General features: G+C 45.6%; 6 protein-coding genes across 6 annotated transcripts; 3 read left to right on the top strand and 3 right to left on the bottom strand.

Moving 5' to 3' along the window:
- Positions 1-1759: 1759 nt before the first annotated feature.
- TSTA_100200 (uncharacterized protein) lies at positions 1760-2322 on the top strand (the record flags this gene model as incomplete). Its single annotated transcript, XM_002485967.1, has 3 exons — positions 1760-1873; positions 1976-2121; positions 2176-2322. The coding sequence occupies exons 2-3, from the start codon at positions 2062-2064 to the stop codon at positions 2320-2322; spliced, it is 207 nt and encodes a 68-aa protein (XP_002486012.1). The 5' UTR covers positions 1760-1873; positions 1976-2061.
- Positions 2323-2827: 505 nt separating this feature from the next.
- On the bottom strand, positions 2828-4423 carry TSTA_100190 (regulator of chromosome condensation, putative; the record flags this gene model as incomplete). Its single annotated transcript, XM_002485966.1, has 4 exons — positions 2828-2961; positions 3079-3666; positions 3779-3926; positions 3980-4423. 4 exons carry the CDS (start codon positions 4421-4423, stop codon positions 2828-2830), a joined length of 1314 nt encoding a protein of 437 aa, XP_002486011.1.
- A 1306-nt stretch (positions 4424-5729) lies between these two features.
- TSTA_100180 (elongation factor 2 kinase, putative) lies at positions 5730-6684 on the bottom strand (the record flags this gene model as incomplete). Its single annotated transcript, XM_002485965.1, has 2 exons — positions 6306-6684; positions 5730-6272 (listed from the first exon to the last, which is right to left on the bottom strand). The coding sequence occupies exons 1-2, from the start codon at positions 6567-6569 to the stop codon at positions 5730-5732; spliced, it is 807 nt and encodes a 268-aa protein (XP_002486010.1). The 5' UTR covers positions 6570-6684.
- A 1506-nt stretch (positions 6685-8190) lies between these two features.
- On the bottom strand, positions 8191-9949 carry TSTA_100170 (uncharacterized protein). The gene is made up of 5 exons (XM_002485964.1): positions 9513-9949; positions 9387-9454; positions 8928-9307; positions 8801-8865; positions 8191-8719 (listed from the first exon to the last, which is right to left on the bottom strand). Exons 1-5 carry the CDS (start codon positions 9712-9714, stop codon positions 8274-8276), a joined length of 1161 nt encoding a protein of 386 aa, XP_002486009.1. The 5' UTR covers positions 9715-9949; the 3' UTR covers positions 8191-8273.
- A 1306-nt stretch (positions 9950-11255) lies between these two features.
- On the top strand, positions 11256-13112 carry TSTA_100160 (isoamyl alcohol oxidase, putative; the record flags this gene model as incomplete). Its single annotated transcript, XM_002485963.1, has 2 exons — positions 11256-11388; positions 11452-13112. The coding sequence occupies 2 exons, from the start codon at positions 11256-11258 to the stop codon at positions 12999-13001; spliced, it is 1683 nt and encodes a 560-aa protein (XP_002486008.1). The 3' UTR covers positions 13002-13112.
- Positions 13113-15012: 1900 nt separating this feature from the next.
- Positions 15013-16226, top strand: TSTA_100150 (endo xylanase, putative; the record flags this gene model as incomplete). Its single annotated transcript, XM_002485962.1, has 3 exons — positions 15013-15091; positions 15154-15470; positions 15549-16226. The coding sequence occupies exons 2-3, from the start codon at positions 15186-15188 to the stop codon at positions 16224-16226; spliced, it is 963 nt and encodes a 320-aa protein (XP_002486007.1). The 5' UTR covers positions 15013-15091; positions 15154-15185.
- Between the last annotated feature and the right edge of the window lie 1908 nt (positions 16227-18134).

Here is an 18134-nt window from a genome sequence, read left to right as displayed (position 1 = left end):
AGGCCGCCAGTCCATTATAGCTTTCGATGGTTGTAAATGTACCAGCAGCACCTGGGTACAACCCACTGACGCGCAGATAGCTTGAGTGAAGAGGAGCTTCCAAGCCTAAGGCGTGTCTTCGAGGCTCTATATATAACGCAACTAGATGTTCGAGGACGAGTACCGGTAGGATCAAGCACGAGGAAGGAAAGACAACTTGCAAGAGGAAAGTAGATTCTAGGCAAGGATGCAGGAATCTCGATACATACTTATATAGACAGTTATGATGCCAGCTAAGATGCAATGCATCCTGCGTGAGGATAGAAGACGATGGAGGAGAAAAAGAGTATTGGGGAAAGAGACAGGTTATATGGTAAGAAAGCGGCAGTGCAGGCGGAGCTCATTTAGGAAAGAGTCATTTGTGCTTAGTGGGGGAGGGCGAGTCACCTCCGGGCAACTGGCTTTACCCGGGCAAAATATGCAGGGCATCAGGAAAGGGAAGACGAAGAAAAATTTTCATACTCTAGTGAGTCAAATAGATAGCGAATGATTGCTGACGGGACTCTTATGAACTTTGAAGAAGCGGGTTTTATATAGGGTAATGTGGGTCATGGATGGATTGGAGCTTATTAGCCCTAACCCTATTTTTTGCTAGTCATCATTGGTTTACTCGAATGTAAGTTATAAAAAGTGAAGAATATATCTTCCATTTTCTCATTATTTATCAGGGCTATGGCTGTTGGGTCAATTGGCACCTCGCTAAAACACTAAAACCTACCCTGAGCCCGACAGTCACCGCTATTATGATTTGGGCTGAGGCTAGATCAATATTTCCATTATTGGTCAAGTTAGACCTAGAAAATTACGTTTTCAAATCTACAGACAGGGACCTGAAAGATTGCTTTGTGTTTATGAATATATATGCTCACTTGGGTTAGAAGATTTCACCGGTTATATGAGATTGTGATCAGTAGTGATAATCGCAGAGCACAGCCTATATTCGATCCGTGTCCCACACGAGTTTGGGTCCTTTGTATGTAATGATGCGCTGAGGCTACATTGAAGTCTGGCTTTATTCGCTGTTGAGCTAATAATTGTCATGCCCGTACTCCGTACTAGCGGCAGTTCCATTGCAAGAGTCATTGAATTGAGCAATTGGTATTGTGTCAGGTCCGCATACTCGTCACCGACGGAGTTCAAACTGAGGCAGTGCAACTCTTCGTCATATTATGAACACAAAAATTGAGATTTATTACTAGTACCAAGTCCGATATATTAGGGAGGCATGTAATTGTGACTAGAGAGGCTAAAGCAAGCCCGAACGTCCAACGACCTAGCTTATGTCGTCGCCAGATGGGCAGACGCTAAGGGTGATGGCCAGCAATGCCGGTTCCTATCAGTGTTTCACGAATGAAACCGGGTTGGTCCATGATTGGGCAGAGGAAGTGAGGCGAAGGAGAAAATCAAGAACCCCCGGAGGACAATGGGCAAAAGAGTAGGCGTGAAGACGAATAATAACCGGTTTGAATTTTTTGCAGTTTACTGACACGGTTAGTAAAGAAACATTACAAATTGAAATCGTTGCTACATTCAAGCAATTCCCGACATTGGGTCGAAGTCATCTATGTACCACCAATCGATAACCCTAACCCCACGCTGTTTTAACATGTGGGGCAGATAGCCGACCGATAAGCTTCGAGTCTAACGGCTGAGCGGCTCGTCATCCGTTCCCGTGGCGGCGGGTCCGACCTTAATCCGATCTATAATTGTATCACATTGATGACTCTGCTGTATTTGTGGATTGCCAGGGAAGCAGTCCAGAGTTTATGCATCAATTTGTCCAATTTGTCAATTCACTGGCGGGACATCCCTTAGAAACAAACATTTTCTTTCGGTAAGTCCCGGTCGAGTTAATGCATTGTCTTTCCACATGAACAAAGACGTTTGGATAGTCTGGGCGCGGCTAGTACCGAAACAAGAGTTAATTGTATAGTAGGGCAGAAACTTTTCACATGATCAACACTTTAAAAGAAGCCGTCCTCAAAGCCAGATATTCGTCAATCATTGAATCATCTTTCCAATATGCCAAATATGGGTTATTACAGCAGTGTAGCTAAAGACGCGTTCAAAGGGGCTTTTAAAGTATGTTATCTGCCGTAATAATTTTCTGTTTGGTATTCACTAACTGCTCTTCAGGAAGTCTCCAAGCGAGCTCAGCAAAACTCAGCTATAGCGATCTGCACTGTGGCTGCAGTTGGTGGAGTCGCTCTAGTCGCTGCTCCGGGAGTTACATCGGCAGCTATCTATACTAAACAGAGATTAAGAGCATTCGAGTTAATTTAAAGCACAGGCTCTCTCGCTGCCATTGCTCATTCCACCATTGGAAATGTCGCTGCGGGTAGCAGATTTGCAACTCTCCAGAGTGCGAGTTCTGCTCTAGGAGCTATCAGCGTGACTATTTAAGAGGCCGGTACCGCAGTTTTTGGTTCAGTGGCTTATTTGATGGCAAAGTTAACCAATCATACCTTCAAGGATTAATGAAAAACGTTCACTTTCATCTGGCCTCTTGATGTTAAATCGCCAGCACTGTTTACTAGATAGTTTCAATAAAAATCTCGAAATGATTCAAGTTTTGTATGTGCCACGGTTCTAGTGTGTTTTACACAAACATGTGGATTCCTACATACGTATATACTAAGTAAGAGACTACAAGATTTCCCTTCAAAAGCCACCTGGGCATACCTCGCTGCTTAATATACAAACATGCGGTTTTATCTAAAGCAGACCTCCTTTGTGATTCCCTTCTTAAAACAAAGTTACACAGATCCTCAACCACATTTGATTCCTATCAAGCCATACTAGCGATCTGGGTCAAGAAAGGACCGCGGTAATTATCTCGGCGATCTCTCTCGGAATAAGACTCCTGGCGGTGGTAGTTTCTTAGTGCTGGATAGATTCGATCTTGGTGTTGATTAGATGGGCCTAATCATACATCGATAATACCATCATCTCTTCATAATGGCGCAATTCTTCTTGGAGCGTTTTTGCTGATGGCGCAACGGCCTCAGACAGAGGGGCGGGCAGACCCATCAGTGTTACCCTTCGCTTGGGGTTCGTGCAGACGCAGGAAAATGCTGAACTGACCACCAGCGGCGACGGATACAAGCATTTTGCCGGACACATGTCTGTTTTTGAGTTGTGTGGGCAGCTCAACTTCATCCTCTTCCTCATTTCTGTGACCGACCTGACGTTGTGCGTTGAAGCCCCAGCTGTATGCTCTACCATCCTGGATAATGGCGAAAGAATGATCTGTTCCCGCGGCGGTAAAGACAACCTTTCCGTCAACACTACTTATAGGTGTAGGCACTTTGAGAATCCGAGGCTTGTTATAGGTGTCAAATATTATATCAGAGGTTGGGATGTCCTGACCAATAATATCAAGGGCGTTATTATCTATGCGACCCCAGACAAGACATTGCCCCTGCTCAGTTACAACCAAGCTGTGATCCTTTCCACCAGTAACGCTGACAATCCCTGATCCTTTTTCTAGACTTGGAACTGGAGTAGGATACGATATGACGGCGTCGCTTTGACCCGCGCTCTGGAAAACTCCGGTCTGTCCGAAGTTGTTAGATCCCCAAGCGTACAGGTGGCCAGTCTTACGGATGGAGAATGAATGATAAATTCCTGCCGAAATCGATAATTCCATGCAGGAGTGAGCAGTTTCCAAGAACAAGCCATGGCAAATCATGAAGGCGACTGATCATGTGCCCTCCAAGTTAATTTTGCTCGTGGTTACCCCAAGAAAAAACGGTGTCATTTGAAATCGGGGCTGAAACGTGCTGCGCTCCTGCGACAAGTTTTACAACGTCCTTCAAATCAGGTATTAAGGCAGGTGCTCGTTGGATCGTGGACTTGGGCGAGAAGCGAGCTGTACCATTGTTGTCCTATCCCATGTCACTTTAGCGCAAATAGAGAAAAGTAAAAAGAAACAACACACTCTGAATGTACCCCAACTGTAAACCAAACCCTTATTTGTAAGAGCAAAGGTTGCACTGTCGGTTGTGACCAACTGGGTGAAAACAGTGCCATCTTCGGGAACATGCGAAGAGTCCACAGGCAGCGGAGTAGCTTCCTTCAGATTGAGTTCCACCTCATCGTCGTCATCGTCATCGTCTTCCTCTCCATTATCGCTAGTAGCATCTATAGGGGTCTTTTTACTTTCAACAATTGTGTCTCTACCTAGCGTTCCTTCGTCATTAGCGGCCCATGTGAGGATTCGATTGCTGTGGGTTAAAGCAGCAGAATGAACTTCCCCAGCTGCAAGTTGAACAACTCCAACCGCTTCAGTGGACAAATTTTGGTTTAGGACAGGGCCTGGTAACTCTAGTTTCTTGGTCGCGTCGCCCAAACCAAGTTTACCACCATAATTTATCCCAAACATGAAAACATCGAGTGGTTGGTTTAGCGCGCTAGTGAGAACACTCCTGGGATATTCTGCAAGTTGTTGGAAGGAAAACGCTTCATTCTCTGCACTCGATTTGATTGATTATAATTATAGTCGCCTTTCTGCCGCTTGCGTATGGTTGTGTCTGGTTTGGAAAAGCCCATAGGTGCTGCGGCTTTTCTTTTCCGAGATTCAATCGGTCATTTTCTGATCGTCTTTATTTGTCATTGTGGATTTTGAGGTAGGTTCCCAGTGACGGACAGATGACTGCCGTTAGGGACGGATGATTGTTCTGTTAGGAGACAAATGGCCTTGCGCGTTGCGTCTGAACACAACCTTGGAATTTGGAACTAGTGCAGCAGCCCGACTTAGTAATCGAATAACAGTAGATTCTTAACATCCGATTTCTTACTAAATTCTGGGAATATAACTTAGAAGCTTGAGAAGTACTAAATAGTAAGGCATTCATTTTAGACTGTCTGGAGCTATCCTCTGCGTAGGTGTTAGGGTTTGCTGTGGTTTTAGCTTTCGCGCTCTAGATATCCCCTGCTTTGAAATGCCATTATGAACGTTGGCAAGCTTGACAATTATTTGATTCGGACTGGCATAGTAAGTTAATGGAGAGAGTCCTGTGTCTGGAAAGTCAAAAGTGTCTCTGTATGTGTGCCACCTGCTACGGTTGCAAGGAAGCCAAGATGCTCCCTCAGTTAAGCAGACATGGGTCTATCGTGATTAACCCGCGAGTACTTAGGAGCTTAATGAGATGAGTTCCAAGTGTCTATTAGGGCCACAATTGCCTTATTCTCTCCCAAACCCTCCGGCCTTTTTCAAGTTAGTATTCTCATGACTAGGTGGCGTATAATCCCACGATATCATACAGGCCGTTTTAGATCTCCTTTACCATGACCTTTTAGGAAGCTCAAGCATATGACATCCACTATGGTAGAGCTCTAATCCCTAGACCTATTCCTATCTCCATGCTTAGTTTGCTTCGTCGATACTGCACCTACAATAAGAAATTGTTAGCTGGGCAACCGTCACATTGACAACCTTTTATGTATTAGAATCAGGATCTTCCTGACCGATGCTAAACGCACAAAAGTGCCGAGGCAGAAGCAATAGATTATGAAGCTGATGATAGTATTTGCCCATCCCACTCTTTTACTCCGCACGCCAGATAATACCCAATAATACAATCAACATAACTTTCCGTCTTACTGACTCCTCCAAAACCATTCTCATACAAACCACCCCAGAATCTTAAGATACTTGTCGCTAGGCCGTATCAGAAGCTCTTGTCACATTATCGACGTGGAATCATCATGGTACCAGGTACCGGAGAGAAATGTTGTTTGGGAGCATTCGGTCTAATCCAGTGTGGACGACAGAATTCGTTGCAGACATGCGTGCTGAAGAACGACACCATACCTTCAGGACCAGTATCGGTAATACCATATTCACCGTTCCGAGATAAGATAGCAGGGTCCGTGAGGATAACTTCATCTCCACGAATACCTCCTTGAAGATCACAGAGAACATGATTCCCACCAGAGAGGTGGTAGCTGAAATGACTAAGAGCCTGCATCGCTCGTGCCCAAGACGTACTATCGTCCTTCCATCCACTATTGCTGTTAAATTTTTGATAGTTGTCGATAAAAGGCTCGCAAAGAAATAACTGTCCAGTAAATTCCTCCAGTCCATATGCGAATTCCCACACTTGGGGTATGTTGACTTTGATGACTTTGTCCATGAATCTCAACCGATTGAACTGATCGATTATCTCTAAGGCTTTGTCGACTGCTTTGATATCGAGAGTAAAATAGTCTTCCGAGAGAGCGCGACCTTCCTTGAGCCATTTTATAATGCATGGGTGGCTTACGCGAGGACCTGAAATGTATTCCCCCATGGCCACCCATCGAAAAGTGCCCTGAGCAAAAGGATTCCTCAGCGCGCGGATGTCAACGGTGGCATATCCAGATTCATTATATCTCCCGCTGTAAGACCTCCCTGCGTACAGGGTGACAGAATGATAACCATTATCACAAGACACGCAACACGAGACGCCACGACCCAAGGAGTATTGGTACGCTGTGAAGGACGACTTGGGGAGCTCCTGTTGACAACGGGCACACACGCGAGTCATCTTGCAAGGTATGAAGATGCTCAGACAGCGCAAAATTGATCGTTGGAAAGGACAAATGACTGAATGTGGAGAGGAACGGTATGATGGTATCCCAAGCTTGTTTGGTCCTGGCTAACACTGGGTACTGATTATCAGTGGCGTGTCGACAAATGGACTGCCTGGGCACGGAGGAGTAGACAGCCATCTTAGGAAGGCATCAGGTTCATATAAAAGGACTCTCACATGACCCTATAGAGGAGTTGTCTGGGGAATCTCATATAATGATTATCAGGGACAAAAGGCGTTGATACATAACGCCGCCATCTAAATTCAGTTGGCCTACCTAAGACTAAGAATCCCATAAAAGGTTTGTTAACAAAGCCCTAATACAGCAGTTTTAGTAAGGGAATGGCCGTCCAAAAATGAATGCCATCAAGTCTCAGCATCTACGGGCCTGCACGCATCATAGTATTACTTTAAAGATATTATGGAATACATAAATTATTAAATATGACTGAGGGTTTGAATTTTAAGTTGTGTGTATGGCTTATAAGAGACTGGGGTAAGGGATTACCCAGAAATAATCCAACCTGTGGGTGCACTAAGGTGCATATGCGTACGTACGAAGCACTTGAGTCAATCTCAATAGGTGATTCTTGGGTTCTGTGTTCTGTTGTGTCTATCTGTCTTAATGAGGCCCTGACGCGGTCTATATAGTCCTTGCTTGACGAGGTCACGTGTAAGCCATACGTGACCTCTCCTTGCTGCATACCAGTGCCAGGCATCTCGATTGCACGAAGCAACCAACACAACCAATAATTTAGCATCTAAGATTAGATGGGGAATGACGTGGTAATAGCATTCATAAGGTCTGTAACATAAAACGGTAAACCGAAAATATATTTACATCATTACAATAGAAATCTGGAAAAGCAGCATGGAATCGGCCGAAAACTTCTCTCATCCTCGACACTGTGCAATCGGAGAACACGTGAGTCAAAATAATATCAGACTTGCCGAGGGCCTGGGCAAGAGTAATGTCGTTTATAGGTCACTATATGCTTTGACAACTTGAGGAAGTATATCAGATGGAACAACGGACAAAGAAAGCTGCTGAGACAGCTTTCCATAGGCGTATTCCTGATGTGGTATTGCCAGAATGGCCAGAATTTCGACCGAGGTGTACCACAAGATCGGTTGTCCGTCGTTCATTCAATTGTAATGCCGAGAACAAAGGCGAGGGTACACAATTAGACTTTTTCTCAGATGACTGAGGGCAGAGAAGCAGCCAGAGACTACTTTTTCGTGCCTCTTGCTTGAAAGAACGACTCTTGCCTTCAACGTAATCGAATCTTCCAGATCCAACCTGGAAATGGGCTGGGATCAAGCACTGGGCTTGCGCCGCTAAATGAAGCGAGGCATATTTTTACGACGGCCACAGAATCACCTGTGGCAGATACTCCAAGCTACCAAATCCGTGTGTAATTATGATGCAGTAACGAATGCCCTTGTCATCTGCAATCAAATCATGGCCATATATAAGTCTTTCGGATACCTGCAAAGGCCGGGACGCGTACGGCAGGGGATTTGGTACGGCCGCAGTGGCTATGTAGAACATAGGTCATCGGATGAAGAAAAGGCTCAAAAGTATGACGGTTATTGCTGTGACGACTTCTGGGGATGTTGTATCATCCTATAGGAGAATATAGACTAGCATCCACCTTACTACTTAGCTGGCTCTACTGCCGAGCCTTTCTCCAAAAGATCTTTGGCGGACTTGTGACTCTCAACTGACAGCGAAACGACAGTGTGCACCGCAATACCTTGTAACTCAATCGACGAATCGTCATCCAACTCATCACCATTATGGCCTTGCCTTGATAACGGATCCTGTCTGTTTCTGCTACCACTAGCCTCAGAATGCGGGGGTGTTTTTGAGTCGACGCCACCGAGTCTTTCGAATTTTGCCCAGTGTGGAGATGGATTTGATCCTGACCGAGCATATAATCTAGATGCGGAATGGGAATTAGAGTGAGGAGTGGATTTGGATGTCGTAGTGCGGACACGGTCAACACATTTCCGGAATAGAGGGGTGAGTAAGGGCATGCAGCCGCAGATTACGGCCATGTCCATTTCAAGAATCGTCCAGATGGATTCAAGAGCGCTGGATGCTAGAAGTAATAGTCATGTTAGTGGTTCATTCACCTCCAGACAAAGTCATGCAGACAGAAGAGTGATTTGAAATTTCATACAGGCTAAATTGGTTGTTAGAAAATATCGAAATTGCACGAGTCGAAGAAGACTGAAAATGCAGACACTGGTAAAAGTCAGCTCGGGGACTATAACGAAAGTCAAAGGGGAATTTTAGACTTGGCTTACAGCGCTCCCATCGAAAAAATACAAACGACGGCAATTTTCTTTTTCAAATCAACGTGCAATCGCAGAACCCATGGCATTGGAAGGCACAGAATACACACATCCACAATCAGCGATAGTGCACCCATCGTCTCAAAGAATGAGGTCTGATGGCTCATACAATGTCCCTTTCCATAAGGCTTATAATAATAGGTGACCGGCCAACATTGGAAGATGTTCCCCATCAGAGCAGTTACGGCCCATGCGACGATGAAAACGATAAGAGCCGTGCAAATGTTTCGAAAGATGCCGATGGGTCCCATGATGCGCTGAAGGAACACTACGATCGATATTTTGATGAAAGCCATGCTCGGGGCCCAGAATTTTTGGATCATCCATGAACCCTGTTGATCAGATTTGGTACATGCGTTAGTATATCGCGAGAGTCGGAGGTAATCTTGTATGTAGTCATCTTGTACTTACGAATCGCAAGTTTGTCTCTTTCCATTTAGGAAGACTGGAGCTGGGCATTCCAACCCCGTTGAAAGCAGCTGGGACGGATCAGATATTGCTACTCCACCATGTATTCAAGAGAAGAGACAGACATACTGTAAACGACAAATACTGTAGCGCCATATGAAAGCAAAAGCCCGATGCCCATCAGGAAATCCTCCGTCGCGAGACCAGTCCCGCCAAGGCGACGACTATAGAGACGAAGAAGATAAACTATGGTTGCAAATCCGGCGGCCACGATAGGAACAATCGTGAGCACCTCGCCCCATTTCCCGATGCCGGCGTGGGACGATGACATGGTGGTTTGACGTGCAGCTTGTCATGGAAGGATACATCTACCACGTCGATCTGCGGCTGGTTCGTATATCGGATTGGATGGACCACAGGGGTAAAGGCAGAGAGACAGAAATCAAAAGAGGACTCTATGCTAGAATGGGACGAGACAGAAAAGGGAAAAGAAAAGGCCGATCAGCATATACAGATCTCTGTGGTGTTTTCCATCATAGAATTTGTCCTTCACTATTCAGAATCGCATCATTCATACAAACGATCACTTATGGCATCGATGTTTGCTTCGATGGGTCGTGCAAGTCATGATTTATTACATGTTCTAGAGCCTGGGGAACCACGGACCACAAACCCCTATTTTTCTCATGGTTTCCCTCTCGATATGGTCGGAATTACGTACTGTATGCAAAATACTTTGCTTTGATCTTTCTCCATTTTCCCTTTTCATGGCATCTGCTAGGACCGCGGAACCTTATAAAAGTGATCAGACACTCGCATAAAAACCAAATACGCAGTCTGCCAGAGCTTTCGAAGTACGTACTTCCCTACTCCGTACAGAGCGGGTTATCGGTGTGGAGAATTAGCTACTTTTAACTGGATATGGAAGCATTCTGAATCAGCTAACTGAGAAGTCAAAGCTTGATCTTTACTTGCGCATATTTAATTGGATAAGTCTCACAGATTTAACTTTTTTCTGCGAGTGGCCAGGCCCAACTGCGCGGCCTGAGCTGGCCACTGATATTTCTCACTAGGATCCCATTTTCCGGTAAGTTATCTCTGCTATGTAGTTCATACGACGAGAATTGGCAGAAATGCTAATGCAAATAATCCTTCATAGTTATTAAACTGGATACCTTCAGACTCTGTGAGGAAAGGAAAGACGTACTATGTATTGTAGTCAACTACAGTGTAGAGTACTCTGTCACATCCGGAATGCGCGGAAGCAAATTTAAGTTGGATGTATTTCGGCCTTCGTGCTTGCTTAGACGTTTCCGGACTCTGCAGTCTAATTCTGTGTGTTGCTTACACCCTAAACCCCGTTCGAGCGTTTCACTGTATGTAATAAAAACTTCACACATGGCACACAGCCTTTGGAGGATTAGGAATTGAAGATATACTCGAATAATTAGAACCCGTGGGAACTAGTAGTCCTTGGTACGTATTACAAGACGTTGAGTCGCCATCCTTATTTCAAACTTGTCAGAATGGGACTACTCAGTCAAGTAATAGCTAGCTGGCTACCGTAAGCGTTTCTACCGTTAACGTTAGATGAAATTACAAGTTCAACAATAGCCACTAACGAGGTGGACCGACAGCACTTGGTATGGGATTAGTGCCCATAGAATGGATTCTGTGCAGTGGTGTGTGCTGTTTCATTTCACTTTCCCGCTAAAATAAAAATGGCCATCGGACTGACTGGGTTCGGCAAAAAGATTTCTCAGAGTTTCGGAGATTTCCATCTTCTAAAGCTGTCCATTGGAGAGCGACTGAAGAAAACAAAATTATAACAGGGATTTCTGACGACGCCACGAGCAATCCCTGTCGAATTCCATGGCTCCTTCAGGACCAAATCCCTTCGGGCTTTATAAACTGGTGGCGGTAGCGGTGGTGACTCTCTGCAGTGACTGGAGTTACGCCTCGTCGAGCTATTCGAAATGGCAGTTGCTCAACAAAACGACCTCGGGTGCGCTGAGATACATTACTCCGTTACCACTGCCGTGCTTTTCGAATTATAATGGTACTTCAGTCAAGCCAGATGAAGCAGCATGCGCAGCTATCCAGGCCAACTACACGTCGGCGAATTACCGCGCCAATCTCCCCAATGCATGGATGAACAATCAGGACGAGATGTGTTCGTCTGTTCCCTTAAATCAGTGTCTGCTGGATAATACCAAACCTACCGATCCCCTTGCTTTTGCGAATGGAGCTGTATGCAACCAGGGAATGATTCCGCCCGTATATCTGGAAGTCCGCAGTCCCGAGGATGTTATTGCTGCGTTCGAGTTCGCCAATTGCACGGGAACGAAAATTGCGATCAAAAATAGTGGACATGATTATCTGACTCGCAGCAGTGGAGTGGACCGCCTATTGCTATGGATGCGTAGCATGCAACAGCTCAGCTACAACAACGCATTTGTTCCCGAAGGGTGTCCTGCAAGTGAGACCAACAATGCCATTACCGCTGGCGCTGGCGTGAACATGGACCAGGCATTCGCATTTGCCGAACAACATGACATGACATTTATCGGCGCATACGCTGCGACCGTCGGTGTATCCGGCGGATGGGTGCAAGCAGGCGGTCATTCCGTATTGTCCCCTGTCTACGGCCTTGGGATTGATCGCGTACTCGAATTCAAAATCGTCACGCCAGATGGTGTTTACCGCACAGCTAATGCATGTCAGAACCAGGATCTCTTCTGGGCCCTCCGCGGAGGCGGCGGTGGTAGCTTCGGCGTCGTGCTTGAAACTAGCCATCGCGTTGAGCCTTTGATACCGCTAGTCGTGGCAGCCATCACCATCCCAGCTACGGCGACGACTTTCACGCCTTGGTTCGAGATCATGGTCAACAATTCCCTGACGTGGAGTCAGCAAGGCTGGGGTGGTCACATTACCCCGAGCAGCCTCATCGACGTCAACCCGCTGCTGACTTTGGACGAGGCAAAGGAATCCATGGCACCTGCTGTAGCTTTTGCCGAGGCGAACAACGGCTCTGTCGTCTTCGAGGAGTACCCATCTTACTATCCTTTCTATCTGAAATACGTCGGCGCCAATGAGCTCGGTGTCGGCAATGTTCATATTGCAGGAAGCCGCTTAATCCCACAATCACTATTTGAGACCGAGACCGGCCGCTCGCAGTTGATGCAGTACATACAGGCAATCCACGCTCAAGGATCGAGCCCATACATTCCAGTTGTCGGCCCAGTATTATACAATTACACGACCAACTCGACTTCCGCAACTCCCGCTTGGCGAGAGGCGCTTTGGGAGTTAGGTGCAGGTGCTTCATGGGCATGGAATAGTACTCTATCCCAACGACAGGCAGCAGTAGCCAAGTTGAACAATTTGACGAGTCTTGTCGAACAGCTCACACCAGGTGGAGGGGCCTATCAGAATGAAGCAAGTCCATTCACCGGTGATTGGCAAGAGGCCTGGTGGGGAGCAGAGAACTATGCCTCATTGTTGGCGATCAAGAATAAATATGATCCGAAGGGGTTGTTGAGTTGTTACAAGTGCGTTGGTTGGAGTGCGGCAGATGAGACCAATTCTTGTTTCGCGGCCTTTGCTGATAGCCAGTGATGCGCATTTCCATATCATGTCTCCAATCGCTAGAAGTCATAGTATATATGGAGCGAGAGCTGCGGTATCTCATGTATATAGGTACATAGAAATAACATATTGCATCCCTAGAGTTGAGTTAGCTAATAGGTAACGAATTATTTAATTCAAAGCACAACTCCCCGTCCTCCATGCAAGACATTGCTCGCAGAAGCTCAAAATTGTGAATTTCTGCGCGCTTTAGAATCTATGGCATGACTACCTAACTAAGGTACTACTTCTATGGGCCAAGAGGTCAACACAAATGTAACCTTGTAAATCCAATTCACACCGCTGATCCTATAGACGCTGAAGAGAATTCTTAATACCAGCTGCTTCTGAGCACATATTGCGAATTATATGATCCTGATGAAATGCTGGCAATGAATGGACAGTGGTAAACAGTGTGGGTCGGCTGGTTCTCACAGATTAGCTACCATTAAGCGCTATTTTAGGCTTACGGCCCCTGGACGACGGACGTCCCTAGATACGTATTGACCGTTTAAGAATTCGGTCGCTAAATCCGAGGCAGTCGAAGTGAGCTCGTTTCACCCATATTACATCCTATTTTGGCTCTAGTTAAGAACCAAATTACTCCTACGTATTTAGTATTTACTCCTATCGAAATGGAAGGCTGCTTAGATATCAAACCATGAAATGCTACGGTTCACCAGTATTTTTTTTTGACTCCCAAAGTCCTTCGACAGGGGTCATCTGAAGCAAGATTTGTCCAATCCTTAGTTTATATATTAGGAAGTGAGAGCGCTTAGTCCTCGACCAACATCCTTTGTACTACCACACTTTGCAGGCCTCGATTGTAATGGCGAACAAGTGCATGATTAGGTTACTCAAAATGCATCCACCAAGATGAGAAAAATCAAAGTAAGAATAAATTGCTCACTTTTCTGCTGATGACCTATAAATGTAAAGATCAGGTCCGTACAACGTCGCATCTTGATGACTGAACTGGATACTTTTTTGAGGAAAGGCTCCCAGGTGCCGTTAGGGCTAGCGAAGCCACCTAAAGAGCCTAAAACACTGCTAAGAATGCCCCCTTGCATCCACAGCGCTGATCACTACCAAAGCCTCTTAGATTTCAACAGTTCGGAGAAGCTAGCCGCTGAATCTTCCTGAGTTTATCCCAGCAAGATTTCTAGATTTCGCTTCCGAATTGCTGATAATCACCATATTGTTATGCGATGAATTCTGAAATAGCAATTGCTTTAACCTCAATACTAGCTGGCCTAGGTCGATTAGAAACGCCCCAGTCAATATATCAAACACAATTAATGTCTTTTACCGTTGGCGGTTGCAATCGAGAACGCCACGAAACAAGCCTCTGGGCCGGAAGATTCGGCCTGTCAACGACTTTTAGGTGCTTTACCACAACTACAATAGGTCTAAAGAAATATGCACATCAAAGTATTCCCATTAATTGGTGGGTTGCGCTCCTCAGCCAATTATACGCGTTAAAACTGGCTGCCTTCATCGGTACTCAGCCACGATCCATTGCATTTGAGATCAAGCTGAGATGGGGCCGAACTTAGGGGGCAGGTTCCCACGTATGTAGTGAGCCCCAATCAACCACTAAAAATCAAGCTTAATCATTCGATCACAATGCGAAGCCGCATAATGAATGTTGGTAAGTGAAAAGAAAAGAAGTCAAATACCTATCCTTTTGGGATTTTCATTCTTCTCCATCACGCGCTTCGATGCTTTGAGAGCCCTGAACTTCTTGCAGCTCTGCATGTGGGTGTGAGCCTAGGCATTCACCAGCGCCGTAAGGGTCAAAGTAACCTTAAGGAATACTTAAATCTTACATAGTGGATGTGGGAAAGATGGATGGTTGCTTGGCTCAAGTTCCTATCTATCATCGAGTACTATTTCGAGTCATTATCTGCATGGGTCATCTTGCTTTTTGGTCAGAATCAGCGTAACATCCGGTAGCTGCGCAATTTGGGCCCATTCACAAATCTCACCTGCATCACAATATGATACGTCTAAAAGGTGTTATTTCTAGGATGATCCATTAGTGGCTATATAAACCGGTTCAGCTTCCTTTCCATCGCATGGTCTGTATGTACCCGTGGACAAAATCTCTAACAACCATAACCCTAATTCAGTCTGTGCACAGAGCTTTAGGACAATAATCTCTGGACTGAGGCCATGAGTCGCAGCTTTCTTCCCTACTCAGCTTTCGCCCTCGTCGGCATCGCTATGGCCGAGCCATTTTTGGCTCTCAACAGCGACTTTCCCGATCCCAGTCTCATAGAAACTTCCAGTGGATACTATGCATTTGGTACAAGCGGCAACGGTGTTAATGCTCAGGTCGCTACTTCGCCCGATTTCAATACCTGGACGCTGCTTTCCGGCACAGATGCTCTACCAGGGCCATTCCCTTCATGGGTAGCTTCTTCTCCAACCGTTTGGGCACCCGATGTCCTGGTCTTGGTACGTCCAAACCCAAGATTCAAGTTTATATGAAGATCTTGGTTGGATTACTTACTGTTGTTTGTTGTTATCAAACAGGGTGATGGAAGCTATGTCATGTACTTTTCAGCAGCAGCGGCGAGCGACTCGGGCAAGCACTGCGTTGGTGCTGCAACCGCAACCTCACCGGAAGGCCCTTATGCCCCGGTTGATAGCGTTCTAGCCTGCCCACTGGACCAAGGAGGTGCCATTGACGCTAACGGATTTATTGACAGCGACGGCACGATATATGTCGTATACAAGGTCGATGGAAACAGCCTTGATGGCGATGGTACAACACATTCTACCCCTATCATGCTCCAGAAATTGGAGTCAGATGGAACAACTCCAACTGGCGACCCGGTCCAACTCATCGACCGCTCCGATCTCGATGGACCTTTGATCGAGGCCCCCAGTTTGCTTCTCTCCAATGGCATTTTTTATCTCAGTTTCTCTTCAAACTGGTATAACACTGAGTACTATGACACTTCATACGCCTATGCGACGTCGATTACTGGTCCTTGGACCAAGCAATCCGCTCCTTACGCCCCCCTGCTAGTTACTGGAACAGGTACCAGCAACGATGGCTCATTGAGCGCTCCCGGGGGTGCTGATTTCTCCACAGATGGCACGAAAATTTTGTTCCACGCAAACCTCAATGGACAAGACATCTCAGGTGGACGCGCATTATTCGCTGCTTCAATTTCCGAGGCCAACGATGTTGTCACATTGCAATAATGGAGAACGGCCTGCTAATATTTATTGTATACTTTTTCCATTTATAGCACTGTTTTGTTGTATGAATCAGTTGCGACATCATCTCAATCTGAATGTTGAATAATTACTATGTTAGGAAATTTTCGGGAGTTAGGGCCTCAAGACCATGAGACCTAACATCCAGAAACATATTTTTCTCAAGACTCAAACCTCAACCCAAATCTGAACTTAAGTGACGCTCAGCAGATACATTGTATTACCACTTACTTAGTTTTATTCCAAATTGAACTGCAGGAAAGTAGGTATGGTACAGACCGCCAAAAGCAGCATATAGGTTAACAAGACGGAGTACGTTGGGGAATGCTCTTGCGAAAATAGAAAGAATTGCCCTTATTACTAATTGCCCACTAATTATGCTCAATTGCTGAGATCTTAGCTACAATTACAAGTAGTTACTTGGAAACTGGACTGGTGGCGTTTCGATTCATTCACCACAGAAGTTAAATTCTCATGTCACGCTCTTGTTACCCTCCCATGAGTATCTGATCCCTTTTCGGAAGCTAGGAGAGCAACGTGAGGCGAGGTCTTTCGCAGCAGAGTATATATCCCGTATTATAGTTCGTTAAAGTCCAGGATATTTCCGACGTTTCGGTTGCTATGAACGGATACTCTAGTAGCTTCTAGAAAAAGTCTCCGACTGTGATTACTCTGTTGTTATCCACTTCCCTAACCGGTACCAGGGGGTACTGTTCTACCAAACATGGTACAGCCTGATAGAAACATCCATGGAGCCCAGATTACCTCCACTCAACCAAGCTGGCAATGGAACAAAAAGGTCTCGAGAGAGCCCTCGTCTAAGACATGGTGAAACAAGCTTGTATTACAATTCCTAATGCATTTGAACGTGGTTGGCTCGTCGATTTTGATACCGACTGCCCTGGGCTTAGTAAGCTCGAATACACAGCAAAGAAGCGAATCGCACAGGGATATCTCTTTTTTCGTGTTTTTGTTTTCATTGTTACATCCTATATTTAAAGTTTTCTGGTTTGAAAGGCGCTTTCTAGACCTCACTTCATTCTCTGATATTCACGTGCCAGTTTCATCGACATCTGTTCTTGTCTCCGTCCGGAATTTCTCAGCTGGCCACTGGCTTTTCCCCATCGTCAAAGCCACAGGGCTTCAACTATCTATATGCCGAATTGACTGCTTTTCCTGTCTCTAGTACGAGGCTGTTTATCCCTCATGTTTCAGGAATTCCCAGATCGATAGCTGCAGTAGCATGGAAGTCTTTTTTCAATGGGTTTGATAGGTTACTGACTTATGTAGTTACAGCCTTGTCGGTGTGCGGTTGCGAAGTGTACCCCGCTTCCTAAGAGAATACGTAGGTTTGATTACGTACCAAAGAAAAAGTCGTTGGGACGCATATATCAGAGTCTCTCTCGTGTTACAGTGTACTCAGTCCGTTGAGTTCTGTGGTGATCTTGTTGCGTTCCATCATGCCACCTTCCCCTTGGTTTCGGGACTAAGAACTTGGCCTTGTCATTCTCCCACCTCAAAAGGATGATGGAAGTGATAATTATCATCCACCGTCTCGGTAGAAACTGTTTTACTCAAACAGCGGGGTTTAGAAAACACCAAAGCAAGGACAGCAGATGCGCCAAATGCCGACTTCCAAGGTTGGAAACTACATTATGAAATAACCCTAACTCCAATCTAATTAGCGGCTACAAACGAAAGGAAATATACAAGATCACTCAGAAGAGTCTATAAATAAGCCTTATTTTGTCGACCAGGGATTTTAGCTTGGGAGCTTCAACCCAGATGTTGCTAACAAGCCATAAATTCTACCACATCCAATCCATCGATTGATGTTCGGCCAGAAGAGGCGGATTGGTAAAATTCTTTAGGATTTCTCTCGGTGATCTTGTA

Source organism: Talaromyces stipitatus, genomic scaffold, assembly GCF_000003125.1.
Source record: "Talaromyces stipitatus ATCC 10500 scf_1105507295511 genomic scaffold, whole genome shotgun sequence".
NCBI classification, from domain to species: Eukaryota; Fungi; Ascomycota; class Eurotiomycetes; order Eurotiales; family Trichocomaceae; genus Talaromyces; species Talaromyces stipitatus.
Note: the sequence above shows the minus strand (reverse complement) of the source record. Positions and strands in the feature narration are given on the sequence as shown.